Here is a 25,161-nt window from a genome sequence, read left to right on the forward strand (position 1 = left end):
CAATAGTAGTATTATAGATTATAATACATGCAGTAGCATTATAATTAGATTAGGGATTATAGTAGTTGTAGTATTATAGATTATATCAGTTGGAGCATTATAGATTGTTAGTATTTTAAAGAGAACACCAGCTTGTTGGTCCAATTTATTGACTGATTTGGATTTGGATAATGTTTAGTGTCCATCTGGTGTAAATGACAGCAGCACCACAGGGAGGTGACCTCTGTTGATCGTCTCTCAAAGGTCATGCAAAAGCTAAATAGAGGTACGCCTTTTGCATTTTAAACTTTGAAACAGTAGTTTGAGCTGCAATGTCATTTTTTTTTGCATAAATAACCATCAATAAAAAAAAAAAAGAAATAATACATTCTGTATCCAAAAACAGAATGTCCCAAAGGGGGAAAAAAAAAAAATATATATATATATATATATATATATATATATATATATATATATATATATATATATATATATATATATATTTTTTTTTTTATAAATGTAATCTAAAATATTTTATACTTGAGTGTACATGTGTATATGTATTTATTTATTGCAATTATACACATAACACCAGATGTACACCGATCAGGCATAACAATATGACCAGTAAAGTGAATTACCGTACACTGGTTATCTCTTCATCATGGCGCCTGTTAGTGGGTGGGATATTTTAGGCAGCAAGTGAACATTTTGTTCTCAAAGTTAACGTGTTAGAAGCAGGAAAAATAGGTGGTCATTATGTTTTCTGATCAGTGGCTATAAAGTGACGCCTGATCTTTGTATTAACAGGAGTTACGTTTTTCTTTGGAAAAAATAAATGTATAATTTTTCCAGTGTATGGAGATTTGATTAGTTTTGGGACAATTTCCAGTATATACATTTGACTGTCGGTCTATACTGGTCTGATGCCAGTTTATATTTTGTTTGTTTTCCCCCCATTTACTTGTGATATTGTACTGTTTTTGGTACTATGGGCAAATCTGAGGATATTTTATAGGATGGAACACAGAATGGTGCCTTCACAGTTCACTGCTCAGAGTCAGCCAAACACCAGAAACCATGGTAACTGTACATGCTGCAGTTTGATATCAGCGTTTGAGGCGAGATACATTGTGACAGTGAGACATAGGCCTGGAGCGCAGGGTCAGGTCACCTTGAATGTCAGTGGCAGCTGGTCTAGGAAGACTTTACTACTCTCACAGCTGCTTTCCCTTGTGCTCCACTGAGCTTTCTGTAGACTTCATGCACTGATCTGTGAACATTTCCACAATATAAAAAAATTCAAACATCTCATATGCTCTTTTTTTTATGGGGATTTTCTTTTGAGTTTTTAGTTTTGTAATCTGTCATGTCCTAATGAAATTATTCAATGAAAATATCGGTTATCTGCAAAAATCCATACTGATGGACAGTTTTTCCGGGTTGTGTTTGGTCGGCTGTCATAATACCGTACGAGAGCGGCCTCTAGAGGAGAATCTCTGTTCTGACATGCGAGACTGTGTGCTGTACCTCATTCATATTATTTCATAGTGCATTAACTAAAGTTTACATATACAAATAAATAGGCTTCATTTAAAAATTTATTAGTAAGTGATAAAATTAAAAATAAACAATACTTCTAAAGCATTTATTAACCTCAGTTACAAATAGAATCTTATTTTAAATTACTTTCACATAAATCCAAAATGCCATGCCACTAAAATTGTAGTAAAGTTCAGTACTCCTACATTGAGTGTGTGTTATTTATTTATTTATTATTTTTATTTGATTTTTATCCAGTAGCCATTTTAAATCACTTGATTAATCAGTTATCGGCAAGTACAATCCAACAGAGCTATCAGTATCTGTAAAATCCACTATCGAACTCTAGTTTTCAGGTGGACCATGGATTCATCCTCAGCAGTAGTGTTTCTCAGCAAAATGTGTAGAACGTAAAGTGGCGCTTTGGCGTTTTTGTATTTTCCATCTTACATACATCTTTACTTATGACCAGAATTCAGCTACATTTGCACTGTGCTGTAAAGGTAGTTTGCTTTTATTTTATTAATACATCTGTCTATAGAGATCATAATAAATTTTAGATTAGACTTGACCAGGATCAGCTGTTTACTGGAGATAAATAAATGAACAATAAACATATGGCAGCATTTATTTTTGTCTCTTTCTCCCCGCCTTTCTAACCCTCTCCTTTCCCTCTCTCTCTCTCTCTCTCTCTCTCTCTCTCTCTCTCTCTCTCTCTCTCTCCTCCCACTTTCCCTTTTTCTCTCCTTTTCTTCTTCTCACAGCCACAATGAGCGGAAAGTGACCTGCAAACATCCGGTCTCTGGTGCACCATCACAAGACAACTGCATCTTTGTCGTCAACGAACAGTAAGTATTTCCGTCTTGTTTTTTTTAACCTTCTCCCTCTCGTAGAAGACTAGCTATAATTTTCTCATTTCTGTTGTATGCTTTTGGGCTTTGTTCCAAATTGACGGTAGTGCATGTAGTAAAGGGTGATAATCGGATCATATCTTCACCAAATTCAGTTTTATATGGTCAAAGTGCAGGTATTGACCCTAATATATAAACTATACACATTTAACTTCAAATATTTCAGTCATGATCGCTATTATTAAAAAAATGAATATGAGCCATCGTAACTCTTGGATCAACTGTTTAATAACTTTATACTAAAATATATTTTCTTGTAATATTTTAGCTTTCTGAATCTAAATGCTTTGAATTTTTACTCAAAATCTTGAAAGTATATGCTACATCTTGCACATTTCTAATTCTAATAATACCATGTGTGACAGATGAGACCAGTAGTGAAGTACCAAATCCTTATCGTCCCTCAGTTTAACGCAATGTTCCTACGATGTGTAAGAAAATTTGCCATATATATATATATATATATATATATATATATATATGTATGTATGTATGTATGTATGTATGTATATATATATATATATATATATATATATATATATATATATATATATATATATATATATATATATATATATATATATATATGTATGTATATGTATATATATATATGTATGTATGTATGACTTACTGCAGATATTAAAACTTTATCTTGATATGTAACGTCAAAGTTATGCAGTTTTATTTTTTAAATAATAAATACTTTAGTCTGTAGCTGAATTTGGGTGTTTACTGAGTCAGTCAATGGGTTACTATTATATTATAGTCTTTATGTTCTATCCTAAACATTGTATAGGTCAGTAGTAGTCACAGCTCTCAGCATCTGTTTCTGTAAAACTGTCATTATCACATGCTGATCATAAGAGAAGCACTGGGACACGTTAGCTGAAGAAAATCGCAGCTGACTCTTGAGTATAAAGCTGACATTATATTCAGTGCTCTGCTGATTCTGTGTGTGTATTTATAATACAGTTCACAACAAGTGCAGTGTTGGAAACTGAATAAAAAAAAAAAAAAAAAGGTTCTACCTTCTGTAGTCCAAACTGAGCTCCACTTATAAATGCAGCAGAGACTCGTGCAAACTTGCAAATGAGATTAACACTGATTCTTCTCAATTCGCTCTTAGAGGATGTGACGAAGAAACACGACAGTATAATTTGGTCGTGTCAATTTTTGTAGGAGACATACTGAGGAGGAAAAAAAGTTCAACTGAGAGATGAAAAATCAACAGGATCTGTTGTTTTAGATTTTATATTTGTAGATTATAGAAATTAATAGTAAAAAAATTGATCTATACAAAATCTTTAAAGCATTTATACAGTATATATATATATATATATATATATATATATATATATATATATATATATATATATATATATATAGAACCCCAATTCCAAAAAAGTTGCAAAATGTCATTTAAAAACAGAATGCAATGATTTGCAATTCTCATTAATCAATATTTTATTCACAAAAAAAAAAAAATTGAGAAATTTAGGTCATTTTAAATTTGATGGCTGCAACAGACCTCAAAAAAACAAGGCCATGTTTATCACTATGCAGCATCACATATTTTACATTTACATTTGCATATTCTGTCGGTATACATCTGGTTTGCTGAAGTTTTGGGGGAAGAATATTGTCCCATATGTGTGTGTCACTGGATTCTAACTGCTCAACAGTTCTGGGTGTCCTTTGTTGTGTTTTTTTGTTTCATGATGCGGCAAATCTTTTGAAATGGTTAAAGCTCTAAACTGCAGGCAGGCCTGTTCAGTTCACATATGCAAGACCTTCATCAAGTTTGAGAACCGACTGTTTAGAAGCTGCAAATATATCGCATACTTAACAGGTGCCTTTGTAACGAAATGATTCTGTTCATCTGTTCAAAGTTCTGCCTGATTGGTGTGGAACTAGTTCGGCTAGATTGTTGCTAACAAAATATGGATGTGGACAGGTTTTCCACTCTTAGTAGCATTGTGCACATCTCAGGCAGCAGTGGCCCAGTATTTTAGCCTTTATCAAGTAGCTTGATAAATTGCCCACTAATGGTGTTTGGCTTCTTTCCCCTATACATTTGTTATAATTTTCCACAGACGCTTATGATGTATGAGTCTGGAGCAGGGGCACACTAATAGCTTTCTTTGGTGTTGAATGGCTGTAAACATTCCAGGCCTTTTTGAGTACCACAACACAATTTTAATACAGAATGTCTTAGAGGAAAAAAAAAATTGTATTAAAGATCATAAAAGAGAGACATTGTATTAGACGTGTATTCTTGCAGCACCTGCATGTGTTTACCAGCATGTTGACCAGAAGAGTCACAAAGCAGATGGTCAGTAGATTGCTGTAAAGGCAAAAGCAGGATTTGCAGCTGTCTTAGTGAGCAGATTGTATTAGATTTTAGATATTATGTAAGATACTCTGAGCAAAGGGTCATCTTACTGAAGTTATGGAGTGAGTTTGTGCTTCAGGCCTGTAACTATAATCCAGCATGCTATTATATTGCAGCATGTCAATATTTAAGTTGAGTTGTTTTGCATGTCTGGAGTTGTTTTTTTTTTTTTTTCCATTAATCAAATTTTTTTTAATCAGTGTACATGTTCAGTTATTTGTTTCTTTTTGTTTGTGGCCTTTGTTTATGAGAAACTTTTTGTAAAAGTATGGTATAACTTTAAAAGTTAAATAATGGTTAAAGGCAAAAATAATCGTTTTTGAAAAGCAAAATGCAACAAAAATTAATTTACAATAATTTGAATTATTTGCATTAATTTAAAGTAGGGCTGCAACAACTAATTTGTGATGCACAGTGATGCACGAGCACATGAAAGGAAAACATCAGCACAGTAAGTCTTTATAATTCTCATAATGTGAAAATGATGTAGTTTAATGAAGTGCTATTGTGTAAATGTTTGTTTGTAACTTTCGGGAAAGTCACACTGGATCTGTTCTCTTGTGACTCGCATGCATCAGGTTGAGCAATCAGCTCTCTCACGACATGATGGATTCAATTAAACGGGTGCAAACAAACACTAAATCTAAAAGCAGCAAATAACAGCAGCAGTAAACGATCACATTTTGAGTCACTGTTGTGGTTTTCAGCGAATGATTATGCATTTGTACAATAAAGCATATTTTATTTTATTTTTTTATCTAGCCTTAACAGGTGGCTACCTTAACAACAGTGACTAAAAATGTGATCGTTTACTGCTGCTGTTATTTGCTGCTTTTAGCAAATAACAAATAATAAATTAGCTTGCTGCGTGTTTTCAATGTTGGTATATTTAATGTATGCATATTTCATTGAATCTAAATACTGTAGCATTCTTTAAGTACATCTTTATGCAAAAATACCAATAATTAGTTGTTATAATAAGCAAAACATCACATAAAAAAATTATAAGAATTTGTATCTGATTAATTGAAGAAACAAATTGTCCGATTAATCGATTATCAACATACAGTTGTGTTCAAAATTATTCAACCCCCAATGCTGTAAATGGTTTTAGGGAATTTAGTGTACATTTGTAATTGTATTCAGAATGAAATCCTACAAGGACTTCTTAAAGAACCATATGCAACTAAAATGACATCAATTAGTTTTGTAATACAGTAGTAAATGTTTCTTTTGTGAATTCTTCATTGACATAATTATTCAACCCCTTAAAGACTACCACTCTGAAGAACAGAGGTTCAATGAAGTGTTTTCAATCAGGTATTGAAAACACCTGTGGATATCAGGGAGCAGCAATAAAGCCTAATAAGCACCAATTAGGCAGCTTTAAAATGACTGTGATACTCAGCTCCTTCTAGACATTTACTGGTGTGGTTACAAACATGGTGAGGTCAAGAGAATGGTCCAGGAAGACAAGAGAACAGGTGATTACTCTTCACAGGAAGGGCAATGGCTATAAGAAGATTGCAAAGATGTTAAACATACCAAGAGACACCATAGGAAGCATCATTCGCAAATTCAAGGCAAAGGGCACTGTTGAAACGCTACCTGGTCGTGGCAGAAAGAAGATGCTGACTTCGACTGCTGTGCGCTACCTGAAGCGTAGAGTGGAGAAAAGTCCCCGTGTGACTGCTGTGGAACTGAGAAAAGATTTGTCAGATGTGGGTACTGAAGTTTCTGCTCAGACAATACGGCGCACCCTGCGTAATGAAGGCCTCCATGCCAGAACTCCCAGGCGCACCCCCTTGCTGTCCCCAAAGAATAAGAAGAGTCGACTGCAGTATGCCAAAAGTCATGTGGACAAACCACAGAAGTTTTGGGATAGTGTTCTGTGGACTGATGAAACAAAATTAGAACTGTTTGGGCCCATGGATCAACGCTATGTTTGGAGGAGGAAGAACAAGGCCTATGAAGAAAAGAACACCTTGCCTACTGTGAAGCATGGCGGGGGGTCAATCATGCTTTGGGGCTGTTTTGCTTCTGCAGGTACTGGGAAGCTTCAGCGTGTGCAAGGTACCATGAATTCTCTTCAGTACCAGGAGATATTGGATGACAATGTGATGCAGTCCGTCACAAACCTGAGGCTTGGAAGACGTTGGACCTTTCAACAGGACAATGATCCCAAGCATACCTCCAAGTCCACTAGAGCATGGTTGCAGATTAAAGGCTGGAACATTTTGAAGTGGCCATCGCAGTCACCAGACTTAAATCCGATTGAGAACCTCTGGTGGGACTTAAAGAAAGCAGTTGCAGTGCGCAAGCCTAAGAATGTGACTGAACTGGAGGCTTTTGCCCATGATGAATGGGCGAAGATACCCGTAGATTGCTGCAAGACACTTGTGTCAAGCTATGCTTCACGTTTAAAAGCTGTTATAACTGTAAAAGGATGTTGTACTAAGTACTAAGATTGAATGTCACTTGGGGGTTGAATAAAACTGATAATGATGTGAGCTCAGAAAAGACATTTGTGGTTATTTCATTATAAATGTTATGTTATATTTGTCTGACCTACACGTGCCTCTTTGATTTAATTGTAAGCAGGATGACTGAATGATCATAATCAATGTCAAACCGACCAAAACAATCAATTTCAGTGGGGGTTGAATAATTTTGAACACAACTGTATTGTTAGTTGCAGCCCTAATCTAAAGTACAGGTAGTCATCGACTTACGACCTATGCAGTGCGTACCAGCTTCCGGCATCATTTCACAGTACTGTACATATAGCCTACTCTACTTACGACCAAATCTTGTTATGACCTGTCTGTCGGTCCCAACCGTGGTCGTAAGTCGACGACTACCTGTGTATTTATATCTATTATTTGTGTATATATAATACATATCTTAATAGTATGTACACCCCTCACATTTCAGCAACCATTATATTATATTTCCTCGGTGGACAATGCTATAGAAAGAAACTTGGATATATTTTAGTCGGTGTACAGTTTGTATATCAGTACAGATTTACTGTCCTCTAAAAATAACTCAATATACAGCCGTTATTGTCAAAATAGCTGGCAACAAAAGTGAGTACACCCTAAGTGAACATGTCAAGACTGTGTCCAAAGTGTCAGTATTTTGTGTGAGGACCAGTGTTATCCAGCACCGCTTTAATCCTCCTGGGCATGGAATTCACCAGAGCCGTCCATGTGGAATCATAGCAAATGTTCAGTTTGATGTCTTGATAATTTACTTTACAACACCATCATTACTTTACAACATTTACAAAAATATTTTGTCTTCATGCTGTTTGTTGAGTTTGGTTTCACTAATAATAAACATACATGTGCATAAAGCATTGCTATTTGTCCATGCCCATGTTAGAGTATTCAAAACTTGAAAAGTATTAATTTAAGGTACATTATGAACAGACAGAAATGTGCGATTAAGTTGCGATTAATCGTGAGTGATCTTGTGCCGATCGTTAAAAAATGTTTTAATCGATTGACAGCCCGAATAAATATATATATATATATATATATATATATATATATATATATATATATATATATATAATAATAATAATAATAATAATAATAATAATAATAATAATAATAAAAATAATAATATAAATAATCGCTTGACCAGCACATGAACAAATGTTTGGAATATTTTGTATTTTTTTTCCCCTAAAGTTTTCCTGCTGTCTGAAGTATTTTTCAAAGACTTTCCTTTTTCCTTATCAGTGCCCTTTTGCTGCTCTTTTTCCACAGACCAGCAACTAAAGCAGCAGCCGCAGAGAAGAAGGAACGACCCACAAGCATCATGAGCGAGGCATCCAACTACACAGGAGGCTCAGACTACATGACACAACCAAGTAGTCCAACAACCAGAGTGAGAGTCTCTCTATCTCTCTTTCTCTCTCTCCCTCTATTTCTCTTTTTTATTTGAGATAGGCAGGTAAATTGCTGAGAACATTTTGCATGTTGGTGTGTGATGCAGATGAATCCGCACTCTGCAGTGGAGATGAAAACTCAACAGGGTGTAAACATGCAGGAACAGAACATCTTGAAGTAATATTTATGCTTGAACTGATTGTATATATTGCATTTTTTGCCTCTTTTTTCTAGCAATCAAGGTCATCTAAAAAAGTCCACAATTTTGGCAAGCGGTCTCACTCCATAAAGAGAAACCCCAATGCTCCAATAGTCAAACGCAGCTGGCTTTATAAACAGGTACAACTCACACCTTTCACCTGCATTGTTTACAAAAAAAAAACAACATTTATTTATTTATAATTTTTTTTTTTGTATAGAGGAAGTAAGGTCATCGAGTGCATTATGTTTATTGAGTCGGAAGTCTGAGTTACGTGGTGGTATCACAAAAGTTTCGAGACTTGCTCTGTGTACAAGAAAGTTTATTTATCTTCATTTACACACTATTACCTTCAAAATAGTCCCCTTGCATAGCAATACAGCATTCCTGCCACTTCTGGAATGTGTCCTGTAAGTCTTCTTTTCAGGGGTGTCAAGCACTTTCTGCGATTTGCTCTGGTCTCCATAATGGGATTAAAACGGCGACCTTTGAGGTGGATCTTCATCTTCGGGAAGAGGGTGAAGTCCTCAGGAGCCACATCTAGCAAGTAGGGTGGGTGCGTTGGTGACATCATGTGGATTGTTCTCCGACAATCATCATGCACAAGTTGCTGAATGGTTTTGACATTTTCGGGTATTGAGCTTGATGAAGGTCTTACTGATCTCTTGTTGTTTTCCAATGATGTTCTTCCGCTTCTAAGGCTTTTGCGCCACTCAAAACACCTTGAACGGCTCATTGCAACGTATGTCATGGTAAAAACATCTCTGCGGAAGATTTGCCCTGTTTCTTTTGCAGACGTGGTACTGTAAAATACAGACGTGGTCAGAATCACACCAGTTAGCACCATTAGTCTCGAAACTTTTTGATACAATATCGTATTATGGGGAAAGTTTAGTGGTTGCATGGCCTGACTGTGTGCTCCTACAGGACAGCACAGGGATGAAGATGTGGAAGAAGAGGTGGTTTGTGTTGTCTGACATGTGCCTCTTCTATTATAAAGGTGAGGATTTTATCAGTTTATTTTTAGCTGAATGACCAAGCAATATGGAAACGTTTCGTTTTTTATGCTTAAGATCAACACAGAGCCACAATTTCATGCTATGAGTCACAAAGCCACATGTAAGTACAGAATTGAGTTATTATTGTAATTAGTTATAATATTGTAAAGTGACCAGCCCAATGATTTTTGTAGGCATTCGTGTAGAATGCATGGTGCAACAATGTTTTAGTTCCTACCTACAATTAGTTTACATTTCAGCCACTAGCCTTCATCATCGGCTGGATGGAGAGTACACATGACTAACAGACAAATAAGAAGTGAGACGAGCGTCTTATCACTCGCTGATGAACTCAAGACCCCTCTTTGTTCACCAAAGACCAAATGATCACTACAGCTTCAACAAGCAGTGAAAAAAAATCATGGGCTTTCTGAGATCTTAAAGATGTAAGAGAAGGTTGTGTATGCTGTTTTTGGATGCACATCAGATAATTATCAGTGGTACCAAAATAAAAATCGGTGTAATTAGTGTTGCAGCATGCCAGCTGGAGAGAACAGGACACTTACACTGCCATAAACAAAAAACCTATTCGGATATCACAAGTGTTTCCACCTGGCACTGTTGGATCCACCCACTGAATTTCTGACTTCACAGTGCTGTGAGAAAATTATTTTTTTACAGCCATCAGAAGTGCACAGATTGTATGCGATGATTTAACAAATATCATAGACACGAATTCATACCGTTTCCTGAATTTATTCTCCATAGATGAAAAGGAAGAAGGAATCCTCGGGAGCATCCTTTTACCAAGCTTCCATATTTCTCTGTTATCCGTCGATGACCACATAAGCAAGAAATATGCCTTCAAGGTCTGAATCTGTTGCTGATTTATTTTTTCCTCTCAAACAATTAACACAGAGATGATATTCACAACTGAATATGCAACTTAATGTTTTTTATTCGATTTTATATATTATCTTCTAAAGCACGGCATCGCATGATTTTTGTTCTTCACACCATTATTGTATACCGGAAGAACATTTTGCATGTTACATTTTTCCTCTGTATTCTGTTTGTGTTCGTTCTTTAAAGGTTTTCTTTCGTTCTTTCTTCTCTGTTTACTTGCTGCTTTGCTCAGTGTTTCTTTCTGTGTTTCTTGAGGTCACGTGTGCTGGAACATTTCTGTAAAAGAGATCAACCATCATTGGTGAGTTCCAAGGACTCTTATTTACATCATTTCAGGAGCCAAAACCTTGTCTGTGTGGTGACCTGGGGAAACATTTTACATAGTGAACTGATGTTTTCTTCCGTGTACAGTACCGGTAGTCCCTGACCTGCGATGGAGATCCGTTACAATGACACCGTCGTAACATGGCCTAGTTTACCCAAGAATCTTAAAGTACGGTGATCAGTACTGTATGGGGTAGTTTACTGTATTTTATTAATAATTTAACATATTACAGTACATTATTTAGCAAAACAGATCAATCGTAAATTCATAACTCGGGGTCTACCTGTGCCGTAAAAACATTTAGGTAGTAAGAATGCGTTAAATCTTTTTTTTCCAGTCATTTTTAAAAAACTAAATAAGAATAATATTTTTTAGCAATTTACAAAATGCAGAGTGAGCAAACTGAAAAATCTACACTTGCACAAAGTCAGGGATTCTGTAGGATCAGAGTCAGATATATGATTAACCTTTATATGGTATGTACCTGTTATATGGTCAGGTATATGTTAATTAGCAGGTGCTGATGATCATCAGATTTTTTATGTAGGTTGAAACACGGTCATTAACTGAAACAGAAACAGCTGTGTAGGAGCTTAAAACAAGGTGAGGAACAGCGAAACTACTACTGCTGCTACTAAGGTAAAGATTTGCAAGACAGTTTCATGGCACAGGTCATACACCATGGCAAGACTGAGCACAGCAACAAAACCCAAAGCAATTATACTTCATCAGAGAGGTCTCTTCCAGGCAAAGATTTTAAAGCAGATTGGGGTTTCAGGATGCGATGTTCAAGCTAATTTGAAGAAGCACAAAGAAACAAGCAATGTTGAGGACAGTAAGCAGAGGTCTGCCAAGGAAAATTAATGCAGAGGATGAAAGACACATCATGCTTAATTCCCTTAAAAATGAAAAGAAGTCCAGCAGTGCCATCAGTAAAGAACTGGTAGAAACCAGTACACTAATCTACTGTATAGAGAAGTCTGGTCAGAAGCGGTCTTTATGGAAGAATTATGGCCAAAATGCCACACTGATATGGAAATAAGCCTAAGTGACTTAACTATGCACAAAAACATAGGAAAATAGCTGCAGAAAATGGCAGCTGGTGCTCTGGTTGTTGCCAAAGGGCTCAAAAGTGGTACAATAATGAGTGTCTGCAGGTAACAGTGAAGCATGGTGGAGGTTGCGAGTTTGGGGCTGCATTTCTGTAAATGTACTTGGGGATGTGGTCAGGATTAATGGTGTCCTCAGTGCTGAGAAATAGACAGATACTTATCCCATCATGCAGTGCCATCAGGGAAGCGTCTGATTGGCCAATGTCCTTAAGAACTTTCTTCAGTGCAGAGAAGAGCAAGGAGTGTTGGAAGTGATGGTTTGTGAACTAAATAGCTCTGATCTAAATGATCTGTGGTTAGTTCTCCAAGATGTTTGGAACAACGTACCTGGGTTTCTTCAAAAACTGTGTGCAAGTGTAACCAGAAGGATGGATTCTGTTTTGCAGGCAAGGGGTGGTCATTCAGGATTTCTTTTCTTTTATTTTCCATTTTGTTGATATAATTATTGATAAAAAATAAACTATTAACACTTTTTTCTTTAAAGCATTGTTACAGCATTTTTTCACACCTGTGTAAAACTTTTGTACAATACTATATGGTTCTAAAAATAAAAGTTGGTTTGGGGTATAAAAGGTTTGCCAGAATTCAGCCACATTGACGGGTTTTCCCAGATTGCCACACACAGGGAGATGCTGAGGATAAAGCTGTTTTGTTTCTTTTTAAACTATGATTGACGGTTATAATGAAAGCAGTCATATCTATTGGAGTCAGTTATGTGAGTTAGCTGACTGATGAAAACGACCAGAATGGGAGCAACAGTCACATTTTTCTGTCAGGTTTGCTTTTAAATTAGTTTTTCTCTTTTTGTCTGTTTCTTTTCCAGGCCGTTGTGTTTATCTTGTCTTCCCTTGAGCAGGCCACACACCCCAACATGCGGACGTACTACTTTTGCACTGACACAGCCAAAGAAATGGAGTCTTGGATGAAAGTGATGACCGATGCAACACTTGTTCACACTGAGCCAACTAAAAGGTAAAACGGGTTTAATTAAACAGATATATTCAGCAACTGTTTATTTATTTATACTTCATTTACGTGTAAAGACGGCATTACAACAAAGATGAAGCAAAGATTGAGCGTCATGTCTGGAGGAAACCAGGCACCACTTATCAACTGGCCAATAGCATCCCTACAGCGGAGTCGTACTGGAGGCTTAGACAGATATCACAATTCATTTTAAATTTTTAGGCAGTTTGTTCGTATGAAATATAGATTTGTGGATGTTTAAAAAGTAAATTTGTAAACTTATAAATAAAAAATATTTAAATCAGACATATTGCACATTATAACCTGCAGATAAGATTTTAAAATGGATTTATTAAAAAAAAGAAAAGAAAAAAAAAGTGGACAGAGTTTCAGCAGTCTTAAAATGTCTACAGCTTTTAAATGTAAAAATCGAAATTTTAAGCCTCAAAAATTATTTAAAAAGGGCTTAATTGTCATTGTAATGCTACCTCTAATGCTCCCTGAAATGCTTTTTTAGAATGTTTTTCTCCATTTCTAGATATTTCTATCTACATAGAAATATAGATTCACTGTAGAAATATAATTTACTGTATCATGACTACAATTGCAACCAGAACAGCCAATCAGCTTTCTGTTATTGGGGCAAATCTCCCATGGGTTGTACCACAGATGTAAAAACTATTTTATTTTATTTTTTTCCAGCTATGAGGAAGTGCAAGTTTAGCGATACTTGGCTTGAAAAAATAATAATTTGAGCCTTAGTTAAGGCATTTTGCTAACGACGTATTTGTGTGTATGTTCCTGATGTCATGATATAGGTCTTAAATTTCATGGTCTTAAAAAGTATCAAATTTGACTTGGTGAGTGGAATACTAATATTACTGTATGTTAGACTGATGGTTGAACAATCTTCATGACATGGACAAGAAAATTGCGTTGAGATTTTGGTCCATGGCATGATTTCTCCAGATCAATGCAGATTTGCTACACCCCAAAGCTGCTCTTATTCAATATATGCAGGATTATTAAACTAGAAAGTCTAAAAACTGCTCAGTTGGTTAAAAATTCATCACAATTTTGTCATTTTAAAATAGGACTAATAGTGTTTAGTTTTCAGGCCTTCATCCAAAACATGTTAAATAGGGTATCTACATGTGTCCTAATGGTGTGAATTAATTACTCTGACCTCAAAGTACAAAGTGTTTCCAACCACAGGATGTTTTTTATTGACCACTCTATTCTGTGCCAACACTAAGGATTGCCTTGTGTGAAAATCCCAGCAGGAGATCAACAGTTTCTGGAGAAAAAAAAGCTCAAACCAGCATTTCTTGTGGCAACATCCATAAAACATTTGAAGTCACAGGGATCACATTTTGTTTTCATGCTGATGTTTAATATGAACATTAACAAGCTCTTGACCTGAATGTAGATATATACAGTGCATCTGGAAAGTATTCGCAGCGCTTCACTTTTTCCACATTTGATGTTACAGCTTTATTCCAAAATTAATTAAATTCGTTATTTTTTATTCACAGCTTTTGCTCAATATTTTGTTGAAGCGCCTTTGGCACCAATTACAGCCTCAGTCTTTTTTGAGTTTGATGCTACAAGATTGAGACACTTATTTTTGGGCAATTTCTCCCATTCTTCTTTCCCAAACCTCTGAAGCTCCATCAGGTTAAATGGGGAGTGGTATTCACAGGAACTAGAGTTCCCCAAAGAGCTTTCCTACTGAACGTTTAAAGACAGAAATACTTCCACTACAAAATACTTGCTGTGTTTGAGTCAGACATCTTGTTCCTATTATTACAGATTTGTCATTGCTTCTCACTACTTCATATGTGGCCATGTGCCAAGTAACTGCTTGGTAGAAGACTGGATTTGTAGAAGACTGGATCTTGGGCTGTTCATGTGGAACAATTCCCAGCTGCACCAATTGAAGTGAACTCCATCAGTGGTAGTGCATCAGGTCTGAAGTGAAGAAAAGGGCAGGAGCTCTGGGCACTGGTACATCAGATGCAACTTGTAATGCACAGAAACCAAAAAAGGATTAACACCCGAACCCTAACCTTTCTTTCTCTTGTGATTAGTTCATACTTTTAGCCCGATTCTCATTGCCACCTGATTGAATTGAAGACAAAACAATCTAACAGGGAATTAGATGTGAAAACTCCTCTTAGGGCAACAGTACAGCAGCTGAATCATTTATCAGCTCTGAAGTGCCAGAGAATTCATTCGCACCCGAGCGAGGTGGTAAAGCAAGGTGTTTCAGTGAGAGTTGGAACAAATCAAACCTCGAGAACAATTTGTTTCTCTACGCATCAGAATATATTATTCGGAGTAACAGTGGATATATTTATACAGGAATATGTCAGTCACAAGTTTTTTTTATTTTTTTATTTTTTTTGCTTGACAGATTTTTGTAGCATCGTCATTGCTCTTAAAATATCTACATCCGGGATGGAACATAATTGAACAATGTTAATGACAGATTTCTGCCACGCTCTTTACAGTTAGCATTCTACAGTAAGTTTGAAAAAAATTGGCATTGCTTTTGTGGTGAATTTACTAATCTCTAATTTAAGTACATTTATTCTAAGAAATAAATGAAGAGATACTGAGGATTTTCAGTCAGTGGACTGAAATAGTATCATTTAAAATAAATGCATGAATTTCAAATTAGCGGTCGACCAATTCAACTATCGGTTATCCAGTGTTATCCAAAAATCCGTACAGATAATTTTTCCGGGTTGTGGTATACAGTACGAGAGCAGCCCCTAGAGGCAACGTGCTGTCTATTTCAAGTGTTTTTTTTGGGGGGTTATTAATTTCAGATAAATGAGGGGTCCCTGGTGGTCTAGTGGTTAGGATGCGGCGCTCTCACAGCTGCGGGCCGGGTTCAATCCCCGGTCAGGGAACCAACCCCAGCCACTGTTAGTGCCGGTCCCAAGCCTGGATAAATGGGGAGGGTTGCATTAGGAAAGGCATCCAGCGTAAAAACATGTGCCAAATCAAACATGGGGATGATCCGCTGTGGCGACCGCTAACGGGAGAAGCCGAATGAAAGTTTTATTCATTTTTTTTATTTGAAGTGTTACATTTTGTTTTAGTTTGAATGCATGTTTTTTTATTTTACTCAATATTTATTACAATGATTAATATATTCATGTTTATATAATTTAGAACATTTTCACGATTCGGTTAATTTTTTATTTTTGTAATAAAGTTTCAGTACTATTTTACATGGAGTGTTATGTTTTTTTTGTTTTTTTTTTTAATTATCATCCATTATCGGCAGGTACGATCCAACCAAGCTCTCGGTATCAGTCGACCACTATTTCAAATCATGTTTTGGCTAATGGTCATGCTGGAAGATCAAACCATTCATCACTTGTTGCTACTGATGAAAAAGTTGAATCAAACTAAACTTTAACTCTGGGTAACATAAATCCTAATGAAATTTGCATAATCTTGCTATCAACAACAAAAAAAACCTAGGCAGAAGGTTCTGGGCCTTGAATCATAATACAGCGATCTTCTTTTATCTGTTGCTTTCTCTTTCAGACTGGAAAAAGTAGATCCACGCAGCCCCCTGGAGATGAACAACATGCTAAATCACTGGGTCCTGACTCAACCCGAGATCCAAAATAATGAGCGGAACCGCGAGAGCCTTTACCACGAGGACAAAAAGCAGAAACACCTGGAGAAACAGCCTCGGATCCACAGAGAGAAGGAAAGATGTACCGTTCACAAAGACTCTGAGAAATACCATGTTTCGAAAGAAGGTGAAAAGTATGCGCTAGAGAAAGATGGACAGAAGTATCCTGTTCCGAAGAGTGGCTATAGATACATGCTACAGAAAGATGTGGAAATGTTGGGTGTACAGATTGATGGAGAAAAGTACACTTCTACTTTGCAGAAGGAAAGTAAACGCCACACCCTCCAGAGAGAAGAAGAAATAAATCTGCTGCAGAAAGAAATGCAGAGATACACTCTGCACAAAGACGGCGACAAGCACGCGCTTCCTAAGGACAACGAGACACACAGTGTACACAAAGACAGCGAGAAATATCTCCAGAAAGATGGAGGACGACCTACACAGAAGGCCACAGTACAGAAAGAGCCAGAGAGGTCCAGGCTGCAAAGAGAAGAGGAAAAGTACGGCATGCAGAAGGACGGGAATGCAGAGCAGCCACTCGGCCAGCTCGACAGCAGCCAGCTGCAGCCTGCGCAGGCCGCCACGGTCATCCCGACCCTGTCCTCCTCATGGCAGCTGAAAAACAGAGGAGGTTCTACTCAGTATAAAGCTGCACAAGTGAATGGTTCTGGAGAGCAGAGTCCAGAAGAAATGAGTAACACCATTTCACAAAGGACTGCAGTACAGCCCCAGCAGGCTGCAGAACCAGAGAGGAGCTTAAGCAGGTCTAATTCTATTCAGTTGGAGCAGCATTTCAGGACGCACCGCACCAGGGTTCAGGACGATGAAACTAAAAGGTATGTTTATTATAACGCTCTAATGACTGAGACCTTCTGATTTCACTCCCGATCCATACATTTTTTTTTACCTTAATATTTAATTCATTTTTATCTGTATAGCGCTTTTAACAATAGACGTTTACTGCTTCACAGAGGTTTTAATGTTGTATAAAGAAATGTAGAAGTTTAGTGTCTATATGTTTATTCCTTATAGCTGTAAGTTTTTCCTTAATGAACGAGCCGTGGCGACTGTGGCATGGCAACACCCTGAGATGGCATGAGGAAGAAACCTTGAGAGAAACCAGATCCTCGTTCATGCAACCTGTGGTCCTAAACCATTGTACTAGACTGTTGATATTAAATACAATTCAAATCCATCCTGATAGTTATCTCAGGAACTTCATGGATCTTTAGGCTGTTGATGTCTTGAAATACATTTTTGTTCCCTCCTGGTTTTTTCCAATTTCATCTTTGTAATTCCTGCCCACCTATAGGCACTCCCTTATCATTAAACAGCTATGAAATGTTTCTCCTGAAGACTGCTACTTCATTCGTTACTACGTCACACTCTCTGAGCACAACAGCTACCTTTTCCCACATGTATGTCGGCAAGCACATATACTATAATTGGATTAGATGCTCTGGGTTACTGATCGGAAGGTAGGGGGTTCAAGCTCTGTTATCACCAAACCGCCACTTTTGGGGCCCTTGAGCAAGGCCCTAAACCCTCTGTGCTCTAGTGGCGCTGTAATATTGCTGACTCTGCGCTCTGACCCCAGCTTCTGAACATTGCTGGGATCCGCAAAGAAAGATTTAAAAAAAAAAAAAGTGCATGTGATGAGTATAAAGTACTTTTCACCACCTTTATTCTATGTGTGACCTCATACAGTCATGAATTCATGGACACTTATGATTGGCTACTTTATTTGTGATTGTGATGGTAGAGTCTACACCCTAGATCTCTTAGTCTCTTGAGGTAATGTTTCAGCGAGATTTTTTTTTTTGGAAATCTGATGTAAATGCCAGCGAATGTTAAATTAATCGTGTACAGTCATCTGCTGTTTCCTACGTTGTTAGTAGGAAACCCAAGACCCCCCCTCCTAAAATATTATTCCAGTAAAATTAAAAGTGTTTCTTTTAAACTTTCACTTAAGTAAAAGTACAAATGTATTTGCCTTCTAATGTACTTAAGTATCCAAAGTACTATGATTTATTATGGCTTTAATGTTTTTATCTTTTTTTGTCACATGACTCTTATGTGAAAAGACTCTGTTACTCTTAAAACACTGATTTATTAATAGAATGATATTAATGAGTCAAACACTAATGATATCTACAAATAAGGCCACGGGTATTGTGTCAAGTTGAAGTCAGGACTTTCATCCAATCATTTATTGCTCTTAAAATGTTCTGGTTGCGGTTGAACTGATGGTTTTATCCACCCATAAACAAAAAAGGACTGATTTCTACAAAATGTAGTTAAATAGAAAGTAACATATTTGACTTTGAAATGTAGTGAAGTAAAAATCGCCCCAAATGGACAGTACAGATACGTGAAAAAGCTGCTTAAGTATGGAAATGAATTACATTTACTTTGTTACTGTCCACCACTGGTAAAAGTGTAAATCCTGTCTGATCCCTTGCAATCAATATCCTCCATATAGTAATGTGTACATTTGTGTGGCCAGAACGTCATCACTTCTCAGAGGATGCTGATGTTTGTTCTCTGTTTCAGCATCACTTCCTATCAGACTTTGCCCAGGAACATGCCTAGTCATCGGACACAGGTGGTGCCACGCTATCCCGAGGGCTACCGCACGCTTCCACGCAACATGCTGAGGCCGGACAGCATCTGTAGCGTTGCAGGGTCAGTGTACGACTGTGCGTTGCAGCCCGTGGCAGCAGAGAAGAGGCGCTCTATGCGAGATGACACTTTGTGGCAGCTGTACGAGTGGCAGCAGAGGCAGGCTTACAGCCGGATGGGCTACAGCACACTGCCCAGCCCCAAGACTCTCAGCCACATTGCAGAGTCCATCCCTTCCTCACCCTCACACGGCTCTTTGGGGCTGTATCACTCTGCCTCCCCCAACCGGGCCTACAACCCCAGCACGTGTTCAGAAGTTTCCTCACCCGTGTTCCGTGGAGATGTCAGCATCGACCGGCGCTACAGAGCACACCTTGCAAAGGTAGGCAAATGTTTTTTTAAAACTTTATCTAACCAATTAGATTTCTTAGAACTTTCAATCTCCAGCACTTTATGCTTCTTTTTTTTTTTTTTTTACTTTTCCTTACTGGGTTCTTGCTCTTTTCTTTGCTCTGCTTTCTGTCAGTATGCGTACCCACCTGACTGCAGGGGGCCAGCAGCTCAGAGCATCACGCCGCAGTCACTGCAGGGTAAAACGGTATGCTACTTTTCCTGTCTGCTTCTGAATTGTTATGTTAAACCACTCTCTGTGCTCCTAATTACAATACGAGTAATGAGGGAATGGGGAAATGGATTTCCTGTACTCTTATGCTTATGCTCTTAAGGGTTTTTTTTGCTTTTCACGGAAGACACTTGGGTTTAAGATCAAAAGATGAATTAGATAATAAGAATATCAGCTTTTACAAACCAATATTTGCATCTAGATGTTCATCAGCAGTAAGCATTTGAAGGCCAAACAGGAATTTAAAAACAAATGCAAAGATAAATCATAAACGTTTCATAACCAAAATGAACCTCTACCAAAGTGAAGTAAAGAAAGGATGTGTTCTTGATCCAAAGCACATGAGTTCATGAGTGAAACATGGTGGTGGTAGTGCAATAGCTTGGGCCATTTCTGAAACAGACTCACTGATCTTTATTGATGATCATCAAACTCATGATGGTAGCAGCAGAATAAATTCAGAAGTCTATAGAAACATAAAAAGTCAGATCATTTACACTTGCAGTCGAAACAGGAGGAACTTCACCCTGTAACAATCCAAAAGTGCCCTCATAGCAAATGGCTTCATCATGGGCAAAGTGAAAGGTTTTATAATGAACAAGTCAGTTTGCCGAACTTAACCCGAATGAGCAGCATTTGATCTCCTAAAGGGGAGATTGAATGGAGAAATATCTTAAAACAAGAAACAAATGAAAGATGATGAGCTGGAAAAGCATCACATTAGGCGAGGTGGTGGCTTACTGGTTAAGATATTGGACTTCTGATTGGAGGGTCATGAGTTAAATTTTCAGCCCCAAGAAATCGCCACTGTGGGACTTTTCAGCAGGACCCTTAACCCCAGATGTACAAAAAATAAATAAAATAAATACTCAGAGGTTCGTTGCCAGGTATTTACATATTAAGCGTTATTTACTTTCATTTACTTAAAGACTATGACAGTGGTATGTTAAAGCTGTTTCTTTTAACACATCTAGATGTAAGTATCAGGTAATTAAATGTGACATTCTGATTGTCGTATGTTTCAAGCTTAAACCCAACAGTCTGTTGCAAAAGTAAAGAGAAATTGACTTTTCCGTTCTAATAAATTTGTACACTTTATGCATTTTATATTGAAACAGTTATTAGAATCTGGTAACTAATACATAACTGAGTTACAGGTCATTTAGCATTTAAGTGGCTGGATTTACCTTTAAACAGACAGGCATCACATCAGAAAACTGTTGAATTCACGAGTGCCACTGTTATCTATAGCCAGGAGTCAAATAAGGGGATACATGGCTATGAGAGAGATATTCTGCATCTTCCTTCATTTCTTTCTTTCTTTCTTTCTTTCTTTCTTTCTTTCTTTCTTTCTTTCTTTCTTTCTCTCTCTCATTTCTTCTCTCTCTCTCTCTCTCTCTCTCTCTCTCTCTCTCCTGTCAATCACAGTGACACTGGCCAGGCAGTGTTGTCTGTGCTTGTATATGCACAAAATGGTAGGTGGCGCTCTCCTCCCAACATATTAGACTTCTTCTTATCTCTCAATAGCTGAACTATGATGTAATAAGAAATTCAATTCAATTAAAATAAAAATAAAAAGATATTTTATTTATTTCTATTTCATTATAAGTGTATTATCTTTAATGAGTGAGACAGTAGCGACAGCGGCAAGGGTAAACTCCCTGAGAAGCTATTAGGGGAAAAACCTTGAGAGAAACCAGACTCAAAAGAAAATTCGTTCTTACACCTAATGTCTATTCATTACTGTTCACGCTAACAAATGAAGTCTAACAACAGGAAAAAGAAAAAATGAATTGTATTTTACTTGTATTCTGGTATTTCACTGGTAACTGTGTGTGCGCATGTGTGTGTGCGTGCGTGAGTGTGTGTGAGTTATATATTGCTTATATCTTACCTTAGACTCGAGTGTATTTTGGATCAGCATCATTTAACACGATTCCCCCCCAGTGTACTTGTTTGTAGCAGTATAGACTGTAATGTTTGCTTGCCTTATGTTATAGAAGACAATTATAACTTACCTACTACTACTTTTTTAGCATCTAACCTGCATTAAGGGGGTAAACAAGATGCCATTTTTTGCCACTGCACTTATAAAAACAAGAGAAATAACACACACCAAAGCATTTAGCTAGCTTGCATATTTGTGCATTTTAAAGCAGAAAACAGAAACATTTAAGGGTTACCTTAAGCAAAGTTGATACATTGAGCAAAGTGCTTATTGAATCCTTTTTGAAAACAAAATTGTGATTTTAGTGTCGACTGTCTTTATTGGAATATGTGCCCTACACTACTTTTAGCACTTTAACTAAACAATGCAATATAATGAAGCTGCCCTGGTAAATATCAGAGAGTTTTTAAAGCTGTGTAAGCAGCAGCCTTATTACTCTGGAATTATGCTTCTAAAGCCTTTAGAGCACTGGAGTGGTGCAATTTGTATCAGGAAACTTGTCTATTATCTCTTAACTGAAGTATCTGAAGTATCTGCTCACCACCTCAGTGACTGGTAGGCAAAGACGAAAAGGGGGCTAAAACCTCTTCACACACTTTAAGCAAAAACTTTTAGCTACAAGAAGTTGGCTCATGTTGGGTCTGTAGGCACTTTTTGAATCCTGTTGTTTGTACTTGAGTAATGAAGTGCCTGAGTAAACACGTGTCCCCGAAAACAGTGATTGTGTCTCTGTAGCAATGCGATAACTTCATCTCAGCTGCAATTCTATTCGAATTGAATGACAAGACAACATTCACTTTCACATGACAATTTCAGTTCACTCGAGGAAGGCTGATCAATCCTTTTTATTTCTCCACTTAGTAGTATTAGTATTATATATATATATATATATATATATATATATATATATATATATATATATATATATGATATTTTTGGACATAATACAATAAATATATAAGTAAACAATATGTTTTTGGGTTGTTTGCGATCCTTGTTAGTGCATTCTCTCAAGAACAAGTTGTTTGAACAATTTATATAAAATCATTGTTCTAATCAGCAGAACAATGGATTAGATTTTAGTACTGGTTTAGTACTAGATCAAGGACTCCTCAAGGTCAATTGCCTGAAGTGTTTTTTTTTTTTTGTCTTCTTCTTATTCTACTCCGTTTGTTATACAGCAACGTTACTTAAATATTCTTGTTGCCAAATCAGGATAATGAGGCAATACAGTCACTGTCCATTTTATTAGGAACACCTGTATACCTGCTTATTCATGCAGTTCTCTGATCAGCCAATCATGTGACAGTAACACAAGGCAGAAAATGCTGGAAAGACAGTTTAAGAGGTTCGGATTCACATCAAACATCAGCAGAAAGAAACTGGACAGCCGAAGAATGAACAAAGAAAGCATGCTGAGATGCATTTCTGGTCACCCCGGTTGTGTGCATTGATGCAGCTACTATATTCTTCTAGGCAGCTCAAACCAGCTCAATCTTGCCATTTTCCTCTGATCTCTTACAACAAGACGGTTGTTACTTAATGTTTTTTATTTTTCGAGTCCGTTGTGTATGTGAAATCAAACTGGGCCATCTGGCACCAACAACCATGCTGTGGATAATTTTTCCAATCACACTTTTCAATAATGTTGGTGTTTAATGTGAACATGAACTGAAACTCGACCTGTAGGAGGATCAAGCTTTGAGGATCTGTGGGATTTTTTTGTACAGGTCGACCAATAGTGGATTTTACCAATAGCTAGTTGGATCGCATTTGCTGATATCCGATTAAACATAAACAAAAAAGACATGCATTCAAGCTGAAACAAAAAGTAACACTCTAAATAAATAAAGTTTCAAAATGAATAAATAATGATTGACTGTATAACGCAACCTGGAAAAACTATTAATGTGGATTTTTGACTATAGTTTCAGCGATCAACTAAAGGTGCAGATTAATCGGCAAAAACTGATGAATCAGCCGACCTCTAATTTTATGCGTTGTGCTGCTGCTGCCTGTCCAGATACAAGTCCAACAAAACTTGTATACTTTTATCACTCACGAGCCGTGGGCGGGGCATTTCCAGCATTTCTAACTGTGAATCCTGTACATATTGTTTCCTGTGACCCCAGCCAGAAGAGCTGACCCTGCTGCTTATCAAGCTGCGACGGCAGCAGGCCGAGCTCAACAGCATCCGAGAACAGACTCTCGCTCAGCTAATGCAGCTAAACATTGATGCCTCCAACCCGAAGGTCAGCCTCGGAGGATTATCCGCACTCGTCTGTGAAGGAATGCTAGTTTTGTTTTTTGTTTTTTCTTCTCATTTTACAGCATGCTGCTGTGTTTACGTCTTATTGTTTGGTTGGTCCATCTTACCCTTTACTAACGCTGGCAACGGCTTCATGCAGATGTACTGTCATGTTAATAGACTTTTTGTCCTGCATGAGCAGTGTGTCCTGGGTGTGTAATGGACCAGCCGGCTGCTGTTCCCAGGCGCCTCGGACAGTCATTTATGCACACAGTTTACAGTGTGTGTGTGTGTGTGTGTGTGTGTGTGTGTGTGTGTGTGTGTGTGTGTGTGTGTGTGTGTGTGTGTGTGTGTGTGTGATTGTGTGTGTGTGTGTGTGTGTGTGTGTGTGAGTGTGTATAAGTGTTCTTCCTGGGGACTGGTTCTAAACACAGACACTTGTGTGTCTTTTCTTAACAACCATGACATTCAGAATTCTTTTTGGATGCTTCTGTTAAGTCTGCTTGTACATATTTTCTAGTATTTTCTAAGATCCACTAGTGCATGATGAATTAATAAGACCCTGCACTGCTCCTCGTCCCAGCAGACACTTGCTTGAAACTTTATTTTTTTCACAGTTGTCAATGGCTTCTTAGTCACTTTATTTATTTAATGCTGGTTTGAATCTCTTGCCTGTTTGAGGGGGTCCTCTGTCTCTCACTACTCTTCTTTTTCGCATTCTTCTTTATCTTTTTCACTGCCTTCACTAGAATAAGGTGCTCTCTCATCACCTGCAGAGGAACCTTATGTATCTGGACAGCCAGGTGAGGGCACGTCTGTCTCTCTCTCTCTCTC

General features: G+C 37.3%; 1 protein-coding gene across 16 annotated transcripts in view; it reads left to right on the top strand.

Annotated features, from left to right (window-relative positions):
* plekha5 (pleckstrin homology domain containing, family A member 5) overlaps positions 1–25,161 on the top strand; it is a 123,030-nt gene that overhangs the window by 70,674 nt on the left and 27,195 nt on the right. For 7 of the 16 annotated variants that reach the window (XM_046873386.1, XM_046873371.1, XM_046873370.1 and 4 more), the window contains 11 exons: positions 2,286–2,369; positions 8,601–8,721; positions 8,958–9,062; positions 9,850–9,922; positions 10,689–10,789; positions 13,120–13,235; positions 16,794–17,723; positions 19,441–19,891; positions 20,036–20,107; positions 24,212–24,331; positions 25,077–25,130. In XM_046873386.1, the coding sequence (XP_046729342.1) occupies positions 2,286–2,369; positions 8,601–8,721; positions 8,958–9,062; positions 9,850–9,922; positions 10,689–10,789; positions 13,120–13,235; positions 16,794–17,723; positions 19,441–19,891; positions 20,036–20,107; positions 24,212–24,331; positions 25,077–25,130 (2,227 nt within the window). Of the gene's footprint in view, positions 1–2,285; positions 2,370–8,600; positions 8,722–8,957; positions 9,063–9,140; positions 10,579–10,688; positions 10,790–10,889; positions 11,128–13,086; positions 13,236–16,793; positions 17,724–19,440; positions 19,892–20,035; positions 20,108–24,211; positions 24,332–25,076; positions 25,131–25,161 lie in introns of those variants that run through there. The other 9 variants (XM_046873378.1, XM_046873380.1, XM_046873379.1 and 6 more) reach the window with 7 other exon arrangements.

The sequence above is a fragment of the Silurus meridionalis genome, chromosome 18, assembly GCF_014805685.1.
Source record: "Silurus meridionalis isolate SWU-2019-XX chromosome 18, ASM1480568v1, whole genome shotgun sequence".
NCBI lineage: Eukaryota > Metazoa > Chordata > Actinopteri > Siluriformes > Siluridae > Silurus > Silurus meridionalis.